The sequence below is a fragment of the Phalacrocorax carbo genome, chromosome 5 (assembly GCF_963921805.1).
Source record: "Phalacrocorax carbo chromosome 5, bPhaCar2.1, whole genome shotgun sequence".
NCBI lineage: Eukaryota > Metazoa > Chordata > Aves > Suliformes > Phalacrocoracidae > Phalacrocorax > Phalacrocorax carbo.
This window is the reverse complement of record NC_087517.1, coordinates 35,766,010-35,791,394: the sequence shown is the minus strand read 5'-3', so window position 1 is coordinate 35,791,394 and position 25,385 is coordinate 35,766,010. Positions and strand designations below refer to the sequence as shown.

At 39.7% G+C, this 25,385-nt stretch overlaps 1 protein-coding gene and 2 long non-coding RNA genes across 4 annotated transcripts; 2 read left to right on the top strand and 1 right to left on the bottom strand.

Annotated features, from left to right (window-relative positions):
- The first annotated feature begins 532 nt into the window (after nt 1-532).
- LOC135313409 (uncharacterized) lies at nt 533-2,754 on the top strand. The gene is made up of 3 exons (XR_010373053.1): nt 533-737; nt 1,316-1,415; nt 2,617-2,754. It is a non-coding gene; the product is annotated as an uncharacterized LOC135313409 (long non-coding RNA).
- Nucleotides 2,755-2,797: 43 nt separating this feature from the next.
- LOC135313410 (uncharacterized) lies at nt 2,798-8,174 on the top strand. Of its 2 annotated transcripts, none has more exons than XR_010373054.1 (3): nt 2,798-2,973; nt 4,889-5,014; nt 7,793-8,174. It is a non-coding gene; the product is annotated as an uncharacterized LOC135313410 (long non-coding RNA). The 2 variants fall into 2 exon arrangements; XR_010373055.1 differs by lacking the exon at nt 2,798-2,973 and adding an exon at nt 4,082-4,384.
- A 5-nt stretch (nt 8,175-8,179) lies between these two features.
- SLC40A1 (solute carrier family 40 member 1) lies at nt 8,180-25,127 on the bottom strand. The gene is made up of 8 exons (XM_064452017.1): nt 24,841-25,127; nt 24,533-24,600; nt 19,976-20,135; nt 18,997-19,112; nt 18,538-18,664; nt 15,082-15,324; nt 12,584-13,249; nt 8,180-11,436 (listed from the first exon to the last, which is right to left on the bottom strand). The coding sequence occupies exons 1-8, from the start codon at nt 24,881-24,883 to the stop codon at nt 11,117-11,119; spliced, it is 1,743 nt and encodes a 580-aa protein (XP_064308087.1). The 5' UTR covers nt 24,884-25,127; the 3' UTR covers nt 8,180-11,116.
- Between the last annotated feature and the right edge of the window lie 258 nt (nt 25,128-25,385).

Genomic DNA, 25,385 nt, shown 5'->3' with positions numbered 1-25,385 from the left:
ACCTTCAGTCAGTATTATTAGGATGGCACAGAACCATCTCACTCCAGATGATTTCAGAGCCAAGAGTAAGATCTAGAAGCAGTTTACTGTAATGTGACAAGCGATGCTTCAAGGCAAGGGAGCAGGGAAAGAAGGGAACATCCACTGAATGAAAGGTCTGAAGGGTGCAGGTATTTAAATAATGACTAGAAGAGAGGTAAACATGTGAAACCAATGCATCTCCTTCTGCAGCATCTGTGTGCCCTCTGTCACACGCTCCTAGTGGGCTGCCATACTTCCCGCTTCCTTAACATTTTATACACTTCTATAATTGCAGTCTGAGCTCTCAAATATGCCCTTCTATGGAGGCTGGACAAATACTCCTTTACATGAAACTGCTTTCTTCCATGCCTCTCTCGCTATCAGCCATACTTTACTGCTCTGTGAAACCCAGTCAGAACCGCCTTTTCCATTTCTAACCGATGTTTGCACTTAAGGCTTACAGAATTGGTTTACTTTCCCCGTCCTATTGTTTTGTGATCGTAGCCAAACTTCTGGTATAACTTATTTAGCATGATGTAAGACAAGTATTGCTGACTCATCCTCAAGCATATCTAATAACGCCTTGTATCACTTCCTCAGGATGATCTTGCTAAACTGTTTTTTCCCTTTTTTTTTTTTGTGGGTGTTATTTATAGATGTAAGCAAAGTTAGCTGAATAAAAATGCATTGCAAGAATTGTGGCCAATTTTGCTAAGGTGAGTTATTCCTACCTATTTTATTGCTTAAGCTTTTATTCAGTAACAGTTTTCATGGGCAGTAATATATAATGATGGAATAGTTTTTAATTTATCTAATAAGAAGCAGGATAACATACCGATAGCCTTTTATTTTGAAGTATTAACAAGGAGGATTGGAACTGTAATTTTTTGTTAACGATTCTGTCTTTTAACGAAGAGAATTAGAAAACCAAAATCACCAAGTCATCAAGAAATCATGCTCTGAATATATATCTTTATTAATTTGGTACAATATTTGCTTGGTATCCTTTCCAAAGGTGAAGGTTCTTGGAATTTATAATAGCAATGCACAGAATGACCTCAAGTAATGCTTAAGTATTACCCCAAGTAATGCTGCACGCCTTCAGTAAACTACAAAAATGAAAGTTGCTGCTGCCTTGGTCATCTTGTTTAGCACTAGGCTACAAGTAAGGCCTGCACCCTGAAGCTTAGTCCATGAAAACCACTGATAACCCTGCTGAAGTGCCACTGAGTAGCTCCTCTAGATACCCCTTTTCTGGTGTCAAATTCATCAATGAACATATAATTATCTTCAGCAAATAGCGGATGCATGGGAAATGCACAGACCCAGGAATCAGCACCTATCCTAAACGCACAGATGCAACTTCCATGGTTTGGAGCTCTGTGGATGTGGAGGTATGTGACTAGGGTTGAGGAGAATGCTGACCTGTACTTCAATTCCTTCATCACATTTAAGAGGACTTAGAATTTCCAGAAAGTGCTGAGGTTATTAATATGACCTCCTAGTGCTCTGCTTCCATGCTCTGATACTTATCTAACCTATGTCCTCTACGGCCGAGTGGGGAATGCCAACTAGACAGCAGATGCAACATGGGAAAGAGTACAAAATCAGTCTGAAGTTACAGCTTTCTGCTGAACATCCAGCTATCAGCCTTGGTCTCTTCTGTTTGCTCTGCTCCAGTGAGATAAGACGACATTTAGATTTTACCACAGCTAAGCAGATAAAATGAAATGGTACATTTCTCTATAGCTCTGAACTTGAACTGGTAACCTATGTTAATAACTCAAGTAAATAAGTTGAGTTACTATTTTGTTACTGAAAATATAGTCTCAGCAAAGCAGAACTCGATAAGAATTCATTATTTGTGGAGGGAGGACATACCTAAGCGTTCATCTTAAGAAAAAAAAAAAAAGTAATTGTCTGATCAGGCTGCTTTTGCTGTAAATCCAAAGATTAGACATTCTCACGTCTGATTCCTCTATTCACTGAACTCTCTCTTTAGAAAATCTATTCCTCTTTGTGTCCACATAGTCACACAGAATGAAAGAAATAGAGGAAACAAACAGTAGAACAATTTCTTTTCCCTTTTTTGGCTAAGTATGAGCCTAAAGACACAGATTCAGGGGAAGGAATTAAATGCAATGAGATATATTTTATTCTTTTGTAGATATTGCACTGAGGCTAGTGGTATCTGCCAGCTTCAGGCACTAGAGCAAGAAAAAGAGTAAAAAACAGAAGCCGCAAAGCATGACTCTGCTTCTTTTACAGCTGAAAATCCCTTGACAGGCTATCCTGGGACAGTAAAGGCAGTAAAAAGGCTGTAAAGTTAAAGGTCCTTGATGTGTGCATGACAAAAATGGCTGTTGCTTTATAATAAGACATATAAGAAACGTTCTGTCTTAAAAATAAGAAATAAAGGCTTCCCGATACATGCAAAGTTTCTTGGTATTTCAGACGGGGAAGAAACTTCTCAAAAGACATTCAGGAGGCTTTCTTGTACAAAACCTTTCTCCCCAGAGAAACATTGAATTTTTGTTTACATTCCCTCCATGGGCATATACTACTTCTAGTGCTATTTTTTGTGTTTCTCTCCAGGAACCGGTTGTACTCCAAATGCCCCACAGTGTAGAGGGGTTCAGGGGAGTTTGCTCCTGATGCCATCCACTCAGCCCAGTAATACCTTGAGATTACGCTACTGAAATTTGCAGTGGATTTCTGAAAAGCAGCTCTGCTCATTCAAAACCTCTTGAAAGAAAACGTTGCATGAAGTTGCCTGTGCTCAGACACCCACTAGGAAGCTCTGCAGCTCAGACAGGCTGTTTAGTGTTTCTCTGGTTCCTGGCTGTGTCACTGTTTGCTCCTTTTGAGCATGGCTGAGCATGTCAGTACAGGATGACATGGAATGGTATATTGCGGTCAAGCAAATAAACAAAAAAGCTCCTAAACTTTCAGGTAATTTTTATTTTTATTTCCCTGAAACTTTTGTCAAAACTGTTCCAAAAAATGGATTCTTTATCTTGTTTTCTTATCTTTAGAAGATAAATGGACTGCAGCACACTTCATACTGTAAACAGTAACTTTGACTGGCCTTACTCCAGTAGCAGCTGAACAAATATTTCTAACACGGACAACTCCTCCTCCCTGTTTCTCAGCTGGACAGACCACATATTTTTATAACTCCCTGTTAGTTCTTATGTCTAATGTGGCCCACCAGGGGAAGGAAGCTCCCAGAAATAAAGAAATTCAAACATTGCTTTTACTTTTTCAGCAGTCTTAGAAACAAAATGTGCCTTTCTAGGAGCAGCCCCAGAAAAAACACAGTCCAAGATCTCCAAGTTAAGGTCTGCAGCTCTTGCTTGAATCATCAGGCTGCAGACAGCTGCAAGAGCTTGGAGAAGCAGACTGTATAGGATATGTACACATACAATGCAGGCAGGCTCTGCAGAGGAATATTACATGTGAGCGTTTTGGAAAACAGTTCTGGCAAGTCCACTTAATGAAAACAGGAATATTTGTACTATTGTACTGAAATAACTTGAGGGAAAACCTAGTATTCCTATCTGTCATGCTAAATAATTCAGAAGACCTTGTTTAAAGAAGATTTTCTGCTGAAATTATATGAACATTAATCAAGAGGCATCAGCTCGAGTATTTTAGTTCAAGATAAAGTATCTGAAATGGTTCAAACTGTATTGAAAACTCATTGAAAATGAGGAATGTGTGTTTTCTTCACTTTAGGTGTCCTACTTAAAAAGGATCCTTAGATCCTTTCTAAGCATAAAGAGAGTTTTCCTGCTAACCATTTTGTTCTTTCAACCATGTCTTCCAGCCTTCCATCTTCAGCAGCACCCCTTTGAAGATCTGCTGTATCATTGCTCTAAATCTGACTGTGGTGATTGTGGAGTTTTGACAGTACTCAAGAAAAAAGATTTCATTCTTATAAAAGATGCCTGAACACTTTAATAATCATGCAGAACAGCTTGTAATAGTGAATTCAGAGGTTGTTTATAAATGGAAAGCAAACATTAAGACATTAAAAGATTTGTGTATGTATGGACAAGCTATCCATTGCACAGATCTCTGGAGGGCAATTAACTCGTGGTTAGCTGGTGTGCAAAGTCAGTGTGAACTAGTCTACTCCCTCAGAAGTGGTTCTAGAGGAAATACTGAACTGGAAGAACTGCAGAAACACATTACATGCAACTGGAGAGAAACAGAGTTAGAAAAATGGTACCTACCCTTGAAGATATTCAGGATTAGAAACTCCACAACTTCCAGGGTTTCAAGCATGCTATTATCTGAGTTTGTTAATGCTTGTCTTCTGAAGGAAGATTACACATTATTCCCATTCCCTTTTACACAGGTATTTGTTAGCACGTCACCTCTCAGTCTCTGAATGATCCTATTTTGTTCACGCTTGTCTGCTTCCTAGAGCTCTGATTACAACTGGTGCACTCTTCTGGTTTCCCTCCCGTTAGCACTGCTGTTGGGGACAGACATGAGGGAAAAATGGGATGCAGTACTCCGGTTTTCCCAATTCCAAAGACAACAGCAGCCTGTACAATTCAATCACAAATCATACATGCTACAGACCTGTTTCCTTTTTTTTTTTTTTTAATGTTACTTATGTTTGGCCTTTGTTGTGCTATAACCTCACAATTCTTTTCTACAAAAACAGGCATTCCCTACCTGGTATTTGAGCAGTCAGTTGGTCCTGCCTAAATGTAATGCCTTCCACTTGTTGACATTGGAGTTCATGTTATTTTTTTCTGGACCATTTTATCAGTTTGTTAAGATGAGCTGTTGGGAATAGACATACAGCCATATCACGTTACAGGTGTAACACATTTTTACCCATTTTTTCTAGGGACACGGGACTTATGCAGTCACACCGTTCTCTGTCACCTCCACCGCTTCCTGACAAACAGCTTTTGAACCGCTTGGTCAATGCCATCTAAATACGATGAAAGCTCTCAAAGATTGACTTTAATAGGTTTGTGAGAATCAGCAGGCGGGTAGAGAAGCCTGAAACTGTTTCTCTTCTCAGAGGGAAAAGCCTTTGGCATGAGCACATGACTTGTGTGTGCTGTTTGTCCTGTCTGCTGCCTAATCAGTCCCTGCGCACTCATGGGCCCGTTGCACATGCATTGCTCCTGAGGATCCAGCAAAGCATGTGCTCTGCTTTGCTCTGGTGATAAAACAGGGGAGAGGGGAGCACTGCAAGGAAACCTCATGGAAGAGCTAGGATTACACAAGAGAGGGGTAGGAGCTACCGTTATTGCAGTTGTGGGTGTGTAGGGACCAAGCACACGTAGATAGAGAAAACCATACTTTGTTAGTTCTGCTGCTTGAGGAAGACTTATTTTCAGACTCTGGTACGGTGTCATTGGGCGCTGGGTATCCCATATATTGCCCTTCCCCTGTCTGAAGTGGACGATGGCTTACCGTAAACAAAGTGGGTCTGTTTTTCTGAACCAATCTGTACAGCTTTAACAATTGTTTTGCTGTTTGGGGGCTTTTTTAGGTCTTAATGAGTTATGCTTCAGATACCTACTAAAGTTCTAACAGCAGCATCTACTATACATTCTTTCCCTTATCTGCCAAAGGAGAATCAGGTTTTCTAAACAAGTAACTTCCATTTACAAAGGATCAAGAACTCTTAACTCTGCATGTGTGAAAACAGATTGCTCCATCGCTCTATACCTAGAATAAGAGTGGAAAGCACATGATTGCATGCTTCTCTTGTAACCAAATGCAACACAGTTTAACTAGAAAGACATATTGACCCGCACAAGGACAAGCTGAAGTATTTGAAAAAGCATTATTGAACAGCATGCACTTTGTCCATGCACTTTGCAAGCCTTTAAGCAAACATCCTTGTTCATTTTTTTCTACCCTTTAGAGTTGCAAAATATAGTCGGTCTTATTTAAAGCAGAAGCTAGAGGCATAGTCTTACTCCAGGAATAAAGTACTTCTAATCCTACACTGATTATTACACCATGCAGTTAACAGCACCCCCAAGCAGGAAAAAGAATGTGAGAGTACAGAGGGCAAGATCACAGGGATTATTACTCTAATACTTAGTACTAGCTTCTCTAGTACTAAATACTTGAGAAAGATATGAATGCAGAGTACTGCACAGTATATTCCTGGAAAACCTGAAAACAGGTCAGTCTTGAGGCAGGTGAAAAAAAATTTATCTCCACAGTGCTAGATTTAGAAAAGCTAAATCTATCAGTTGCACTCTTCTTTAGCAGAAACAATCTTTACTCTGAATTATTTCAGGTTTGCTCGTAATCTTGTATTGTTTCACAGTTGTGAAGAGCCTATGACTTGGCATTAACTCACTAATATCGAAAAGTTTTTGACACTAAAAAGCAGTAGAAATTATAATTTTAAATGAGTCTGGAATTGGCTGTTCATTTCTATTACAGAATGTTTGGTTTATGAAGTTTTACCTGCAAATTGTGATCCTTTGTAGATTAAGGGTTTAAATATATGCTTTGAAAACTAGCTGTGTAGGAGGCTCTGAAAGAAGCCTCTCTCCAGCAGGAAAGGAGCATAACACTGATGTGAAAAGATGTGATTTTTGACAGTGGACAGTGATCACTGAGGGAACACTCAGCCAACTTATGGAGGACATGAGCTAGCTCTGCTAACCTGGGACACATATACCATGTACTTTGCAGAAGCAAAGACAACACTAACTGTAGTATTTTAAAACTACTAGATATGAACCTACTTACTCTTCTGGAATTTTTAAGAGAGATTTCTGATGAGAGAAACCAAAAATAGTTTAAATTGGAAGGACTGATTTCACTCTACCCTTTTTCCTTTATCAAGATTCAATTTTAAATCTCTATATCAGTGCTCAGTTTAAGAAAATTCTTCTGAAAATAAAAGCAATTAAGTATTCCAAAGAAAAATAATAGAATGTGTAATATGCAACACATGTTGCCATCCACAGGCAGGGCTGGTATCTCAACTACCTAGTAACTGAAGTCGCACAACAAGCAGGTAAAGAGTGGTAGGTATGTTCAATCATTCTGCCTTTGGTTACTGAGCATTGAATTCCACAGGGTGTTAGAAAAGTCAGAACTTTCCAATATGTGAACACCTGAGTAAAACAGTGAAACCATCAAATAATAAGGTGTGAAAGGCCTTCTTCCATCAAAAAAGTGTTTGTTATCCATTAAGTACGCCACACAATACTATTCAATTCTTTTTCTTCATATCTATAGGGGTGGATCAGTATAACAACATTTTCAAGTCAGTATTGTAATGCTTTTCTACATAAATGACAGTGAAGGAGGTAAACATTCCTAAAAATGAAAATTGGTAACCTGACTTTAACCCTGACATTTTAGTAGCTCCTATTAAAGAGGCACATCACTCTTCATGCTACCAATTTTGATATGTGCAACAAAGCCTGTAGTTTTAACTCATTAATTCTCACATGGGAATAACTAATTAGATTAATAATTATTCCCATGTTATTCCCATATGGGAATTACATAATTGGGGACAACCCATAAAGGTATTTTTCTAGGAAAGCCTCTAGTTCAGAGAGGGAATCAGTTGAGGGAAATCCTAGTGAATGAGCACAGCATCCTTCCAAAGATCAAGTCATCAAGCAAGCATATCTTAAATACATGTAACAAGCAGTCCCGTATCAAATACTCAGTTGAAGTACTTTTAGTATTCTGGTTTTTGTCTTGAAAAGTATCACTTTTGTTTGTGACCACTCATGTCAAGTGTTCTCACCTACAGGTTGCTGCTATAGAAGGCCATCATCTCAAATTCAATATGGTAAAAAGATGACTGGGAAGGTAAAACCATTTGCTTGCCGTTGCTCAGCAAGCCCATACACAGAACTGCCGTATCACCAATGCTGGTCCTGGGCTGAGGTTGTAAGACCACAACTTCAGCTACTGTGTCTTAAGTTACCACTGTGGGTGGTAAATAAAAGATCAGTTCACTAAAGCCAGACCTACAGGGTCACTGAAAGGCACTTTACACTTGTTTGCTTCCTCCTCAATGCTGTTTGTTTGTGTTTCACAGCAGACTCCTCCCATCACTATGAAAACCTCCATCTACCAGATCCATGTTAAATATAGCCTAAACAAGACACCCACAAACTGAATAATACAGGACAAATAAATTTTTATGCAAATTTATTCATTACCTTTAACAACAGTAATACATAAATCAATAGTATGTCCAGCATAAGGTTGTATAATAAAATATGCTATTCTGTTAAGACTGATTTCTAGTGCGTACATTTTAAGGGCAGTTGTCATCCAAATTGGACACATTTAAAAATAATAAATAAATACAAGGCCAAAAACATTTACTTAAAGTCCTGCTAAGTAAGACTTCAGGCTCCACATTGCTTCAAAGCACTAATCAGTACAGGTGTCTGCGTACATCTTAAAGACTTATACACACATGGGTTGTGCTCAAGCAGCATACATTTTTCGACATCTGACTCAGACCAATATATACTAGACCTCCAATTTAGACCTCCTTATTCCTCATAAAGCTAGCATCCACCTTTCTTCTTTCTTTTAGGATTGTCTTGCCTTCCAGCTGTGTATCTGCACATATGAACCCTATAAACATTATTTTTGTACAAAATACAGAAGTCCAGCCCCCTCCCAATACTACTTTTTTGGCTTGAGATCCAGACTGCATTATCTAGTGGAACTATTTATAAAACTAATTGCTACTCAACTTCAGATAAGACTATATTGCTCCTGGAAAAGAATACTTTGGGAACAGATGGGAACATGGTATGCTCCCAGCTCTACATGTTACATTTTTGGAGCTCTCTAGATGCCAGGAGTACACATCTCTGGGATGTCTGGTGCTTAGTGCTATAGCATTAAACTTTAGGCACACTGGGTTCTCTAAGCTATAGACAGCCCACAAGAAGCTGCATTTTTAGCTTCATTTCCCTGATGGCCACTGAGCCCAATATATACAGTGGCATTCACATGTCCAAAGTGCAGTTAGAGGCATCTACTGACATTCGGGCTACCTTTATATTCACCAATATTAAAACCTGGTCCCAATTTAGATTAGATACACATAAGAAAACATATTTGGCTAATCAGAGGTATTTTATTGACTAGTGTACTTGTATCATACTGTATAGGTTATCCTTTGGGCATATTTATTCTACAAATCTAGATAAGCTTGTTTTACTGAGTCTTAAGAGTCTTCTGACTTCTAAATTCTGCTGATGGCAAAATTCCCTTTTCCTTAAAAGTTACACTCAGAATTGAGTTACAAATTTTAAAACTACACTAATTTACATATTTTACTTTATCAAAACAAACCCCAAAAGCTTAGTCAAAGTATAAACACTTATAAACCTAGTGAAAACATCCCTGAGAAACTTTCAGTAACGTAGCAGTAATGATTAGTTTTGGTCCAGTAGAGGAGAAAAATTGTTACATCCAGTTATTGAATACTGAGGGCTACAAGTACATTGGATTTCCATTCATACAATATTTTCTAAGAGGAGTGAAAATGGATCTGAGACAAAAGCCACTAGAGGTTTTTTACATTCTATTTAGTTTGATATAAGGTATAATCATTACAAATTCTAAGACGAATGGCCTAGATTCAGCCCTGGTGTAATGCCTTTATCATCAATGGAGTTCACACACTTACATTCCAGGGCTGAGGTCTGACAACACAGATGACTGTATGAAGGACAGTACCTAAAATAAAAAAGCCTTCAAAGTTAGAGGATACTTTTCACAGGTTGCTGACTTATGTTTTTGCACACTACTTCTTTTGCAAACAAACATTTCACAAAGATTTGAGTTTAGAATTCATACTGCCATGCCACGGGAAAACTCAGAACACTACCGGGTTCAATGCTGAGAGCAAAGTGCGTAGAGTAGTTTCCACAAAAGTGCACATATGGTTAATGACTATGGAAGTACTGTGTTAGTACACATGCAGGGAGGGTAGAAAAGGCAAAAACTGCAAGAACTTGTAAATCAGAAGGACATATTCTTCATTGCTCTGAAGTTGCTTTAGAGGGCCACACAGTTCAACATATTGTTTTAGTGACATTTTAGAACTACGTCAAATTTCATATACATGTGAAACAGATAAATGCAAGTAATCCACTTTTTCACTTCTTTCGCCTGGAACACCAACGATTTTCCAATAAATCAGGCTTTAATTGGGTTTCAGAAAAGAATAGCATTCAAAAATAAACTAAAGCTGCTTGTACTCTGAGGCAAAAACTAAGTTAGCCCTAGACTTACTTTCTGTACCAGTACTCCTGACCTTAGCACTTTCTGCTACATCAAACCTGAACAGACCTGTCATATGCAATTAAAAAAAGCCATGCTTTATAATGTTACATCAATAGCTTCTGCTAAAATGAGACTATGTTTTACTTTATGAAGTGCAACAAAAGTGTAATACAATATGTTGTACCTAGCACTCATCTAATTTGTAAGGAAGCATGCAAAAAACCTGCAAAGATGTTTCTGTAAAGTTAAACCAAAACAGAATACTAAAAAGTTATTTTGGGAAAACATTGGAACTTAAGAGTCCACTTCAGGAATCCAAGAAGCATGTTTATACCAATTTGAAAAGATAAGGGAGCAGGACTGTTCATGGTAAGGGAAAACACAGAAGAAAAAACCCCCAAACCCCAAATATTGTATATCAAGTTATCCTGAAGCAACTAAAAATACCCCTGGTTTTGCTCAATGAGCACAGGAATTGTTCAGAATTCATGAACTGAGTATGTATAACCAATAAACAGTATCACTGTGGGGGGTCAGCGACAGAAATCCAACATTATTTTTGTGATCATATGCTAGACATGACTGGGATCCTTTGAACCATCAGCTGTCAAAATCCAACTAGGCTGTCCTCTGCCAAACATGACATATTTTTACAGGGTCACTGTAAGACAAATTTTATCTCTGTTGGGACAGCTTCCTCAAACAGCTAGGTTATGCATTCAACTCTACAGAAACACCTTAGACAGGGTCACAAGAGGCAGTATATGTGTTTAACCATGATATTTATGTAGCATGTTAGTAAGAGAAGTGGATCCTTTCAGACGGTAGATGTATTACCCGGTGGTGAACTGTCAGAGACTGCTTTAGGATCAGGAGTGCAACAAACAAAAAGTTGTTTTCCCAAGCTTTTTTGGGCAAATCTGAAGTACATTATGTGGCCCATTGCAACAAAAGACACAGAAATCAGCACCAATAAGCCAAAAGCTTCAGGATTTGGGGCCAAGATGACCATGATGAAGTGCAGCAAATCAAGAAGATAATTCATGGAGTTTTGGACACCGTTTATGATGCCTCTTTCAGATTCTACTACATTTTCTTGGAGCAATTGTGTTACAGTCAAATCAAAGGACCAAAGGCCTATGGAGAGAAAAAAAACAGTTATCTGTACAACTGGGCTTCTCATGGTAAGCTTTCATTACTGGCATAGTTCAATTCAGACTTGCAAATACTTACTTCTGCCAAAAATGTGCGGGACAAGCTAGCCTTGTCAGACTGGAATGGATTTCACGCTGACAATGAAGAGCAATTTACTTTCCCTTTACTAATATTTCCTCAAATAATACATAAGAGCTCAACATATTAACTTGCCTGTCAGATACTGCTTCAACATGTCTATCAAGTTAACAATGCTTTGCTCATCTGTTCCTTATTTAAATAGCTGTTTTACAGCTATTTACAGTGTACTTATGCCAGCTACAATTGCCAGGTTTTGCATAAGATGTTTGCAAAAAAAGTCAGACACATGTTACACTCGGCAGAATACATAATAATTTACAACAGTCTCAGCTGACACTAGCTTCTATACTGTTCTAGTCCATTAATGATTCGGTTATAAGTTTATCTTGCAAACTTCATACACTTGAATCAAGTATTTTCTTCCTCCAAAATTCAGCAAAAGCTGCAGAAATTAAGAGTACAGAAATTCTACAGAGGAGAATTACTGTTCATTACATTTATGTATTTGACTGCCTCTTCCGTTGAAAGATACTAGTACTAAGCTAACCAACAATTCCTCATGAAATTAAGCTATCATCCAAATCAAAGTTTTTGTTCTAAACTCCTTTGCTGGCCACAAGTTTAAAGGTTAGACAGTTTATTTAATGAATGGATTGATTTAGTAACCTGCTAAGTTTGAAGGTTTTAGTTGGAGATTGTTTAGTTCTGTTTGCTATTAACAAATGGTTTTATTTGGTTGTGAAGGAAGATCGTTTAGAGATAAGCATTCAAAAAAGATTATATTCATCTCCAAACGTGGTAACTTTTCTCCTATTAGTGACATATGACATGGAAGAAATTAGTACTGCAGTCTCTGCACTGGCAATACTATTGCGAGATCATTTCATTTTCATGAGAACTGTCATCAATTAGCCTTAGAAATGTGATATAACACTTCAACTGTAGCCTACAATTCTGAACTAAAATTTGTATTTAGTTGACAAGCACTGTAATTTCTAGATTTAAAAGAGGTCAATAGATTAAATTTTAATAGAGACATAATACTTACCAACTCTAGCAGCAATGACTCCTGCAAACAGGAGACTAACAGAGATTAAAGGCACAGGCTCAGGACTCATCTCTGGGTCGCTGTTAGCAGGAGTAGTAGACCCGTTTAACAAGTTGGGCATTCCAGTTGCAAAAATCATTTCAGGCTTTTCTTCTGGAGATGCTATTGTAGGTAATGGTTCATTTTCAAACAGCCTGGCACTGATGTCAGCAAATGGGGAAACAGTCAAATCCAGAGGACTTCCAGGCATGAATACAGAGATGGCACATAAGACCAGACAAGCAAACTGAGCAACTCCAGAAATAAGGCCCGTGCGAACCAGGCCACATTTGCGACGAAGCCAAGTGAAAGCTACTGTTCCCATGATTCCAGTGACTGCCGAGGCACCCATCAGGAGGCTTAGCACAGAGCCACTCAAACCCTGAGTGTATGCATAGCCTGTAGTAATACAGTCAAAGCCCAGAACAGTCATATACAGAAATGCAAGACCCATGCCTGCAAGAAACACTGGCTGGTTGTAATATGCAACCCATCCATCACGAAACGTGATGAAAGGTTCAGCAATCCGGGCAGCGCAGCTGACTTCCTTCTCCTGCTGGGGCTCAAAGCCAGTTACATCTTTCTCAACAATTAACTGCACTCCTTCAGCAGGTTTCATATCACACTCTGAAAACAGAAATGTAATTGTTAGATACACCCCGGCCTGGAAGGTGCCGAGTGTAAACTGCAAGACCATTTTTTGCAGTTAGTAAGTTCACTACTGCAGAAGTGCATCGTTAAATTCTGCAATCAACCTTCCTCTGATTACTTAAATGTTTTAAAGTGTCCTCAAATCCCACCTCTATAGTAAGATCAAGTAAATTTTATCCCTATCAGTTTAAGCTCCTGCTTATTTAATTGAACTGTGGTAGGAGAATGCATATCCTGCTTCTTTTCAATAGACTTGTGACTGAGTGCTCTATTTCCATAAAGAAATTATTTGCTTAATGAACATCCATGTTAGCTGGCATTTAAACATAGCTTTGTATGTTTGAACACACTAACCACAGAAATCAGGGAATACTTGAACATCTGTCAGTATCTCCTGTCACAGTAGAAAAACCAAGGGAGAGATTCTTGCTGGAACCTACCAAAGCTAAAAGCATTCAAAACTTGACTTTAAAAAAATCTCAGACCATGCTTTTCTACTCTAATATAGCAGAAAGTCACTTCCACTGGTCACAAACAAAAATCCAAAAATCCACAGCAATATTTAGATTAGTAATGGGGATAGAAACTATATGAATGTTTGGATGCCTGAGAAGTGTTTTTACACTGTTGAGTCTAAAACAAACTCCACTACAGCAAGTGAGACACATGAAGTATTCCTACAACTTTTAAAAATGCAAGTCTTCTACTGAAATCAGAATATTGCAATAGCAAAGATTAAGAGATGTTTCCTACATATTGAAATTTTTGAAATGCTTGATTCTCCAGGAGCACTTAGGTCCAGTTCCAAAGCTATAGAGCCTTCTGCGCTCTCTATCTTGCTCCCCTATGTGAGGCTGCCATCAGCCTAGTCCAATAGCTTACTGGACCAGCTACTACCACAATGGATCTGCTGGCTGTGAAGAATATATGTCTCTTCAGCACTTTTAATAGCAGCCTCCTGTCTCACTTTGTATTGAGCAAAGAACAGATTGCTAGCTAGCTTTTAAAGAAAAACAGGAATTCTTTATAATCCTTCTTAAAAAAACCCCACGCAACATATTGTAGCTGGAGCTTTCAGGATTATTCACATGCTGCCATCTTAAAAATAGAAAATGCCTAAGTTTTGTATTCTAGTATCTGACATTTCAAATGCTTCATAACAAAAAGTCTGCTTCTAAAACAATTTTAATTTCTCATATTAAGACTATCTAAAGTAATGTTAATATTGATTTTAAGGTTGCTTGTAGTCATAGCCATCTACACTACAAATCCCCGTTGTTCAGTTTGGCCAAGGAAGCAGAGTAAAAGGTCAAAGCAGATTTTTCTCCACCATTTCCTGCAGCACATGAAACTCATGCCAGACTAGAAGTATTACCACCTATTCTACAAAATCCTGAAAGCCTGTTAGAACTATGCCTAAGTAGAGATGAGTTTGCAAGAAAGAGTCCTAGACAGGCTGTTTTGCTTCCAGACACAACAGAACAAAGGGCTTTATCAGCCTATTAGCTATGGTATAGATGGATAGGAGCTTTCTCACAGTCAGCCCTAAATAACAGGGCAGACTTAAAAGGATTAAGAGTAGAAAATTCATTCTTTAGCTGCATATTATGAGATTCCTCAAACAGCTGCACAAAGTATTGTGACTTAGTCTCTGGTATCTATATGCAGAACCTGAAACCTTCAAGCTGTGAGTAGAAATCTCTATAGCCTAAAAGCAGTGTCTGTAGAAGACAAAAGTCAACACTTCAGTTTGACTGATACAGTGAATATACTGTGAATCTGAACAGTTATTTTTGTGTTTTCAATACCTTTCTTGACATTCAGCTGTTTCAGTTCCGACTCTTCAACTTTTGCAGATTTGAGAGCGAGAGTAGGGGTTTTCTGATAAACCTTCCAGAGCAGCAGATATTCCACACACATTGACATCAGGTTCCAGCCAGAAATGAATCCACAGCCAATCATCGGGGAGCCAAATGTCATTATCTGACCAACTGCCATTGGGGCCAAGATATTGGTCAACTGATCAATTCTTCTTATTGTGGCATTCATATCTGTCAGAAATGATTTGATGATATGAAGTAATTGCTGAACACTTACACTGAAACATTCACCAGCATAACTGGGGATTGGACATGTCTATACATCAAACTAAGAAGCAGTTCCAGCAGGAGCAGGAGTTAGCTTGCTAACCAGAGGCATCTTTAGAGTGTTCCAGTGAGACCAACCAAGCTGTAAGCCAAAACCATACTCCTGCCAGTTGTGCCTGCATGAGGTCTTTCAGGTTTCACATGCTGGGTTTCCAGTGGAAGTGTACTGCAGGTAAAACTGTCAGTCATGAGATCAGACTACCCTTGCACCCTAGTGACATTATGGATTCCTAAGCCTATCTCTAACTTTCAAACCCAGCATGCACAACTCCAGACATTAAGAGGAGTCTCATATGGTAGAATTCTTTCCCATAAAGATAATTTTAGCAACTATCTCCCAGTACTGGACCCTGTATTTCTTAATCTCCTTCATTTACTTCTAATAACCGGTGACCACAGTACCCACCGTGATAGCAGCAGACCTTTGAAATAGCTTTAAATTTCCTTATCGAGTCACATTGGTTGATGGCAGCTGTAGGCATTCTCAGGACTTACTGAGCAAAGTCCTCACTCCTTTCTTTTCCACACTTTGAAGTTTATGGTCAAAACAAACAGCCCATTCTCAGCATGAATGCATCTCCCATTTGCTGATGGGGGATGTGTCACCCTCCCCAATCTTATCAGCTTTAGTGTCATTACACCCTTTGGGCTCTTGTAAATTTCCAATTAACGATGCCATTGTTCCACCCCTAAAATTTGCTAGATGCTCAACAGTTTTGCACATCAGGGCTTCAGGCTGCTTAGAAGTATATCTCAAACCCATTTTAGAGTCCTACTATGAAATTAGAGTTTTTGATGGGCAAGTAAAACTGTATACCAGTATGAAGCTGCTTTTCTGAATCTGTAGAGAATTACTCCTTGCCATTGAAAGAAATGTTTAGATTATTCTATTTAGAATTCAAAGTCAATTCAATGTTAACTATCTGACTGATGGTTAACTAGGATGACTAAGTTAAGATGCTTACATGATATTTGGGTTTAGAAATTCTAAGAACTAAGCTTTGGTTTTTGAGTTGAGGAAGACTAATATTTCCATTCAGGAAAGGTACAAAGTAAGAACAAATGGAAAAATTAATCAAGTACAATGATGAAGAGGAAGCAAAGCCAATTTTTTGTTTTCCTATTCCACAAACTTGCTTAACTAAGGCTCCTCTTTGAGTAAAGGTAACAGTGCAGAGACAGACAACAGTATTTGCTGCAAAGTCAATAACAATTTAATTTTTTAAGTTAAGGAACTTCAACAGTCTCTGAATGACATTATGATTAAACACATAACCACCCTATTCAGCCTAGAAGAGATCCTTTAGATAGATCTGTTGAACTAAGGTGCTTAGTTCAGTGAGGTTCTTTTAGTTTTTAAGTTAAGTTGCATGAGAATTTAGAGTAACCTCTTCCTTGATTTTTCAGTACTGAATATAAGCGGTCAGATATTCTGTCTGAGATCATGAAGCAGTACAGATGCAGGACTGCCTCCCATGCAGCATTTCTCTGCCAGGTGTGGTCTGTACCTTATCTCATGTGTAGTATGTAGTACAGGGACTGAGGAGAAGATTTGCTGAATAAGATCTGGCACATGAAGAAAGGTTAATGAGAACCATTAGAACTTTAAAGCTTTTATGGATAGATGGTATTTTACTTGTGATTCACCCACATAAAGAAAGCTAACCTGTACTCCTGCTCTACAAAAGTCATGACCCAGAAAGGCACTGCAAGGTCAAAATAAAGGACTATGGTGGAGAATTTGTACACTGGGAAATGAAAGCAAAATGCTTCTAATGCATCTGATTAAGAATCAGCCTCTCCTGGACAAGATGGGGAAAAAAGATTCCTTCACTGGAGATAAGCTTCAAGAATAAATCTGCAATATAGGATTCAAATCCCTAAAAGGACTCTGCCATGTAAGTGAACTTTATGGGTAATTTAGGCAGCTTCAAACAAAATTAGAGTCCAGAAGCTGAAATGCTATCTAGGCCTGGAGGTAGCCAAACTCCAGAAGTGTCAGCCTTAAAACTTTAGTCCCAGAGTTTTCAGTGAGCTATAAATGTCTTGGCAATGTTAAGCTGCTCTGTGCCTTGTTTGCACTTCAGTATCAGTTCCTTTATCTGGGAAGACTTAAGTCCCCTTACAAGATTGATACAGAGCCCACATAGCCTGCTCAAGTTCACAGCAAAAAAGCACTGCTCCCCACACTATCTGTTATAATCAGAGCAGCAGCATAGCCAAAGATCAATCACACATCCCTTGGCATGAATGGCCTGGCAGCTAGGAGTACCCCTCAGCAAAGGAGAGTCAGGTTCAACCCATCTTTGGGGAGGATCCCAAACAATCTCTCACACCCAAGCAGTGTTGTCACCACCAAGACACAGTAGGATTTGGATGGGGACTCTCTCCTAACAACATCATGCCGCTATGCAAGGAAGGGGAAAAAGATGGGAAAATATTTACTGAGCGAAAAAGAAGATTATGTCTTTAGTCTAATACCAAAGGTATCAGATGTCAAAGGGATACAGAGCTTTAAGTTCCAACTGAAAAAGTGTTCACAGCTCTGAGGTAGACATCTAATGCTAGAGAAGTACAAGATTTCAAACATATCTGCATGCACCACATTTGTGACTGGCAATTTCCTGATCCATCTACTTTACTGTTCTGGACTTCATTCTCATGTACCTCTCTCTGTGATCCCTATGTGAGGAGCCCAGTTACGCAATAGTTTTGTGTTTCATTCCAGTGACCTAAAAATAAAGTATTGCAACACTTGGCTTTAAATGCCTGTAAGTTAAATAGCTTTTCTATTAAACACTGGTTATTTGATTTAAGAGTGTGGTTTGTTTATTTGTTCAGCAAGTATAAAGTTTTCGTGACAAAGCTGCAGCAGAACTAAAAGGAGGACAAAACAAGTTTGGGATGCCAAACTGAACTGTAATCACAACAGTAATTTATAATCTCAGTAAGCGCAGTCCAGAGCAGGGAAGAGGAAAATAAAGGCTGCCCTTTTTACCTGTTGTTTTCTTATAATATCTGGAACTCAAAGATGTGCTGACCTCTATAAAACTCTAATCTAAAAATCAAGCTTGGAAAGTAAAACATTTAAGGTAGTAAAAAGGCAACATATTTCACCTGCCAGTTTGCTTCTGTCTTCCCCTGCGACCACAACAATCCAGTCCCTCTGAATTGTGATCGCTGTGGCAGTGCTGGCCAAATTGGCAATATTTGCTATTGTGATAACCAGGATATAGCACATCGTCTAGAAAAACGGGGGGAAAGAGTTACACCATGAGAAACTGATGAAGGGAGATCTCCACTCCTACCCTGCACGACCAGAAAATATACTTTTACATTTTAATCCATACATTTTTAGTGTTATTCTCCAGATAAAACGGGACCAAGTCCACTTTACAATTCCTGACAGAAAACAATCATTTCTGTTTACCCAACTAGCTCAAAGTTTCATTTGCCAGTTTTAGCTCACAAGAATGTCTAAACAGACTAGAGAGAAAAACAAAAATTCATCCATCTTTCACGCTCCTCCAAGTTTCTTTGTAAGTTAATTCCTTATTAACAAGATCAAGCACTCACAAGAAGCCATCCATGGTACAAGGTCAAAAGCTGTGTCTTAAACAAGAAGATAGTCATCAGGATAATACCACACAGGATGACAGATGCATTCTGTACAACCAATGATGTCTGGGCCACTGTTTTAAATCAAAACAGAGAGCAACAGTTAGGAACATAAGAATGAGCTAACTACAAGCTTAAGGAAGTTAAAATTAAGGAACATGCAGATTCTTTAAGTATTTTTATTTTCCTATTCTTCCCCCAAAATATGTGGTAAAACTATACTTCATATAAGATTTTGAATCTTCCATTGCCTTAGAGAAACAAATTAATGTCTGATGTAACTTTGTAACTCTAATAATTCATAGCTCTTACTTTACAGTCCAAGTAGGACTTCTCAACCCAAAACCAAACTGTACCTGTTTAAATGCCAACACTATTTTTACAGGGGTGAAAACAAGACTTAGCTCAAGTCTCTCAAATTTACCTTCAGCATACCATGGAAGCGATGCTACTTTAAGCTATTAGAAAGTAAATACATGCAAGAAGAACCTGACACCACATTATTTATAAAACAGACTAGAGCATACATATTTAAAATACATATAATGGAAATGCAGTGCATGTTTACACTTAGGCAGATATTTGTTATCCAGGCAGAAGGCAACAAATAATGTGAGATGTTAGTATTTGACTGTAAAGAACTTGGTCTGTAGTCCTTAAAAATTACATGCTTTTTTAGCTTTTGCATTTCTGCAAGTCTCTACATATTGTACAGGTTTAGCCTGAGTAGTGGACATATTGTGACATAAAACTGTTTTCCTCCTGTCTTTGACACTATCTTTGTATAATCATTACCACTCTGAAACGCTATCCCTTCTTAACAAAACTGAGCAAGCCCCGTGCTCGCATTTGACTTGAGGAGTTAACTCTAACAGCTTTATCTTTTTACATTAATTTGATCCATCTTTAAGTAAATAACCTGCTCTAGGCATCTAACCTTTGAGCCTGGAGTTCTTGTCCACCCAGTCTCCAATAATGGCTCCCAGGAGAAGAACTGATCCCGCCACAACCAGTCCATAGACTGCCGTCAGGAGTAAGCTGTTTCCATACAGTTCAACCAGGAACACAGACACAGCAAAATGCCACATACGATCTCCCTTTAAGAGTAACAGAGAGCACATACACATTACTATTTGCACTTTGCAACCACACAAGTTGACTATTTTACTAATGCCCTGACAAAAGTCCGTATTAAAAAAAAATGGTTTGTTACACATGAAGGGGTGGGGCATGGGGGGGTGTTGTTTGGGGGTTGGGTTTTTTTGAGGGGTGGGGAGGTGGGGTATTTAATTTTGGGGGTTGGGGTGGTTTTTTTTTTTGATTACTACATCCTGTCACTACTGATTTTATCCCAGTATCACTAAGATCATCTGCCCTAATCAAGTCCAGCATTACAGCTTGTAATACCACATCAAAAATCCCAGATATTTTCTATTACAATATTACAGGACAAAGTCTGTTACCAGCCACATCTGACAAGCCTCAGAAAGCTTACATAGATTCTCCAGCACAGATCAAATATTAGCAGATTTATTGATTACCAATACTAGTAAAATAACTTTTCAATACAATGATTTGCTCTTACACAACCAAAGCTTAAATGCTGCTTTAAAACACAAGAGCCAGTCAAGTCAAAGCAAGTCATAATGCAATTCGGGATAGACATGGGTAAATCAAGGAAGGTGTTGTCCTAAATGTTAACTGAAGTTCCTGAAGCCAATGGGCTTAAGCTCTTTTTAACAAGATTAAGCTTTGGCATATTACTAGGAGGTAGAATATGAGAGCTAGTTCAACCTATTTAGCCTATTGCTAGTTTAACCTACTGCTTAGAATACAAAATTTTTGTGTCCCAGTACCACTTACTACAGGTAGAAAAAGAAGCCCAAAATGCTAAACATGTCCAAGTGAAGTAGTCTTCATATTACTCAAAATATTTTTAGGTTTGCTATCAAACAGACCTGTGGCTTGCTCATTAGCAATACATCAAGGTTTTTCTGTTGTCACATGATAGGAGTCATATCTCACTTTATTTTTAAACACATCGCAAGAAATGCACTACAGAAAATGCTTTATGTGATCAATAACAAAGCAGATGAATAGAAGCCATTCATACTATTCTGGGCGCACTGTTTAATAAGGGTCCCTGATGTTAGTCTGTTAAAAACCAAACATGAAACTGTTTTATTCTGCTGCCTTATCTTAAATAAGCGATTGCTATGTGATACAGCAAATAGTACAAATTTCTATGGACCTCAAATATTCTAAAGGAGGTGCAACATAAAAGCACATTCAAAAAGCAAAATCTGCCAAATCTAGCATAGCATATAACACAGCAATCAAGAGATACATAAGAAGCATGCTATTTGGAGGGTCACAGTAACTGCAGTTTGATTAAAGTCTTCAGTGTAGCACAGATGCACAAAAATAATTTGCCTTTTATTGTTACTGAAGTTCTCTGAAGGAGATTTCTTCAAACATGGTAATATGAACACATTCATACTTTTTTCCTTAACCACAGGCAGAAAAATAATTACATCCCAACCACGTGGGAACAAAATTGCACTGTTCAAGGAAAAACTCTGGGTATTTTGTGTTTTCCAACTAAAACCAATGAAAAAACACAGATACAAGCACACCCAGCTTAGATGCGCCCTCTTGTATGTAATAAACCCATTTTCACTCTCCACAGACATCTAAAGTCTTCTGTAAAATATGCTCCACTTTTTTCCATAATTAGTAGACATATATAGAAAGTATTCCAGCAATGAAAACACAGAGATATAATTTGCCAAGTCTAGCATTCACTTAAACTTAATATGACCTGAGGTACCTCTTCACTGAATTTCACTTAAAATACATGCAGGGGGATTAACTAAGTTTTAAGTAGCCTGGGTAACTGTTAGTTAAGCTAGAAAAATAAGCCAAAAAGAGTACCTTCACCTTAAAATTTCAGAACAGAAATTTGGGGTATTTTTCTTTATGCAGAGATGTTTCAGTAACTGAATTCTGACAAGATGAAAAAAGCATTTTTTAAAAAAATAGAAGTATGTGAATATCAGTGGCATCCACTACTGTCAGAGTGAAAAAGGAAGCTTCCTTTGACTTCAGCGAGATCATGATTTTGTTATACAATTCATTTAAGGAGCCTGTGAACTCTGTTCACCCTTATCCAACACTTCACCCAGAGTATTTCAATCAGGCCAGTCCCACATGGTTAAGTTTAGGGATAACTAAAGCTGTCCCAATCCAGAAGCATAAGTTTCTTTAAAGAGTTAAAAACCATAAAGAGCAAAGACAAATTAATGTCACAAAACAACAATATGAGTGAATTACAGGGGTTTGAAGCAGGTAGGTCATTTCAAGCTATGAGGTACTGAAATTTAAACAGTAAATATTGCCTTCAGAAATGGGCAAAGCCTTGATCATATATACTTAACCCCACTTTAAAACGTCTCAAACTGTGTATATTTCAACTCTCTTAAATAAGTACAGCTGTTTAGACTCACCATCCTTTTAAAGATGGTTCTTGCTCTTCTGTCGTTATAATTATCCTTATAATCAGACTGAATATACACAGTCCTATCTCAGAACTGAAGCCCACAAGTTAAGCAGTAGCCAGGCTACTACCTACTGACAGGCCTCCAGAAGCCTGAGTGGCACAGACAAGGCTGCAAAGTTGCAACTGACCTCCTGGCAAGCATTAGGCCTGGCACCAACAAGGTGAACCCAGTTTCGTTCTGTTCTTTTTTTACTGCTCAGTAATAGACAGCAATGAATTAAAGACAAAGGCAATAGCATAAGGTCTGAGACTCCAGTTCAGCAGCACAGTCCAGCCTACTAAGACCACCGAGGTCAAGCACACATTCAAATGCTTTACTGAACAAGAGCCTAAGACATAGTCTAGACGTTGTTCAAACCTGAACATTTGTGGACATGCGACACGTTTAATCATTTACAGCTTCTCTCTGTATTTGGGAATGGCTTAGTAACACAGAAACCAAATTAGTTCTCTTGATTACAGCAAAACCACATTTCCATCAGGTTTTGTGTTGTAGACATACCCATTTCAGAACAGAGATTGTATATTACTTTGAGTTCTGAAGATTAAAATGCTTGTTCATTGCCCCTGTTAGCAAAAACGTTCAGATTCCGAGAACGCTAAAGCTTAGAAGGTATAAAACATGCAGTCCAGCACTCAGTTGTATCAAAATAAGCTAGATTTCTATTGTTTCAGCAGGTTTGGTTGGCTTTTTTTTTGAGTGAAGATTTTCAGTACAACAGAAGACACTGGAAAAAGGAATATACCATTAATACTGCTGAACACCTGCATAGACATCTTGCAGTCTAATTGGTTTGTTATGGTGTGCAACATAGCTTTCAAACTCTGCTTTGTCACCTTTGCTCATGTACTCTGAGAGCATTCCCACCGCCAAGCTTTGAAGCACTTGTCAGGGAGGAGTGAGCAGGGTTGGCCAAATTGCCAGTTAGGTACTTTGTGGGCATTGCTGACAAAAACTGTTGCAGGTAACAACCCTGGCCTCTGAAAAGCAGTGAATGAAACATACACATCACCACCCAGCTCCCTCAGTAATATTAATAATTGCTAAAATATTGCACTTGTTTAAACAAGTGTTTGATACCACTCCAAGCCTTCTTCCACTAACAGAAACATCAGTATGACCTTTCAGGCTAGTAAAAGCGAGGAGCTGCCAGAGTTAGGCATGCAATGTTGTAACTGTATATCAGCCATTTGTTCAGTGCTATCCAAAGCGCACATTAAAGCAGTCCAAACTCAGGACTAAAGAGAAAACATGGAATATCAGAGAGTAAACTTTTCCCTTCTTTTTGAACCAAGCCATTGGATGGAGGCTTAAGGCTGTGTTATAAGACACACATATTCTTAATTTTATCATACAGACTGTCTCTTTTTAGTGCATACTTAAGTACCTTTCAAGTGAGTAAAAACTGGCGTAGTGTTACTTTACTACAGAAGGAAAGCATTTCAGAAAGCAAATATCTTGCCAAAAAAAAAAAAGAGACATCTCCTGTCACTCTCAAAAAGGTTTGCTAAGAAGCAGCAGTAATGGGTCCATTGTAAACAGCGAGTATTTCCCAGCAGTAACTCTAGCAAATATACAAGTCCTTCCAGTACATGTTGCAATGGACTGGCTTTCATTCTGCAGTGGGCTACACTTCATTCCTTTCACTCAGAGCTTACTCTATTAGGAGTCTCGCTGGTTCTGTAGGAACTTAAAAGCGTAAGAAGGTACAGAACCAGGCCCAGAGGAAATCAAGTCTTGTATTACTCTGCACCACTGAAAACTGAATCTACCGCAACATAAGACCATGAAGACTTAACAGCAAGGTGCTGTAACGACACATCTCTCTGTGGTGGTGTGTTGTTTTGTGAAGATTGGAAAGTACCAATAGCGTTTACGTAAGTCACAGCTAGATTAATAAATTCCTACTTTTACCAGTTCAATATTTTACTTACCCAAGTGGACAGTGCATGCCCAAGATAAAGAAGAAACTTTGCAGACGTAAAATAGGCAGCCACGGACCCTAAACGAGAAATAAGAAACAAATGCTGAAGGAGGCCCGGGCACATCCACCACGCTTCGGTACACGCCGGGCACTACTCGCTGCCGTGGAGGAACCCGACATCGTTCTCGGAGGGGAGCCTCCACGGGGACGCGCCCCCCACCCGCGGGCAGCACCGCGCAGCGGCCTCGGCGGGGCCTCTCGCCCCCCGCCCCGGCCACCGAGCGAGAGGCGGCTCGGCCGCCGCCGCCGCCCACTGACCGCAGGGGTGCTGCTCGCCCGCCGGCTCCGCTCCCCGCGCCATGCCGGCCCGCTCAGCCGCTGCCACAGCCCGGTGCCCAGAGGAGGCGGGGGACTCGCGGCTTCGCTCCGTGTTGCCTTCCCCGACTTAGCTAGCACTGTAGCTGAAGTCGGAAAGCCTTAGCCTTATGCGCCGCGGGCGGCCGGGTCGCTCCGCCGCGGAAGGGCCGAGCGCCCTGCGACGCCCGGCTCGGTCTGCGGGGCGGCGGCGGCGGCCGGGGGCGCGGAGGCTTCGGGCCGGGCGCTGCGCCGCGCACCGCCCTTTGAGCGCGGCTGCGGGGTCCCGCCCCGCCCCGCACGGCCCGGGGGCGGCCCCGGGGGCGGCCCCGGCGGCGGCCCCGGCACGGCCCCGCCCCGACCGGGACAGCCCAGAGCGGCGCCCGCCGCGCCGGGGCCGGGGCCGGGGCCGGGGCCGGGGCCGGGCTCCCTGCGGCAGCCGGGTGCTGGACCCCGAGCGGCCGCGGGATGCGCACAACGCCCTCCCCGTGTCGTGGGCCACAAGCGTT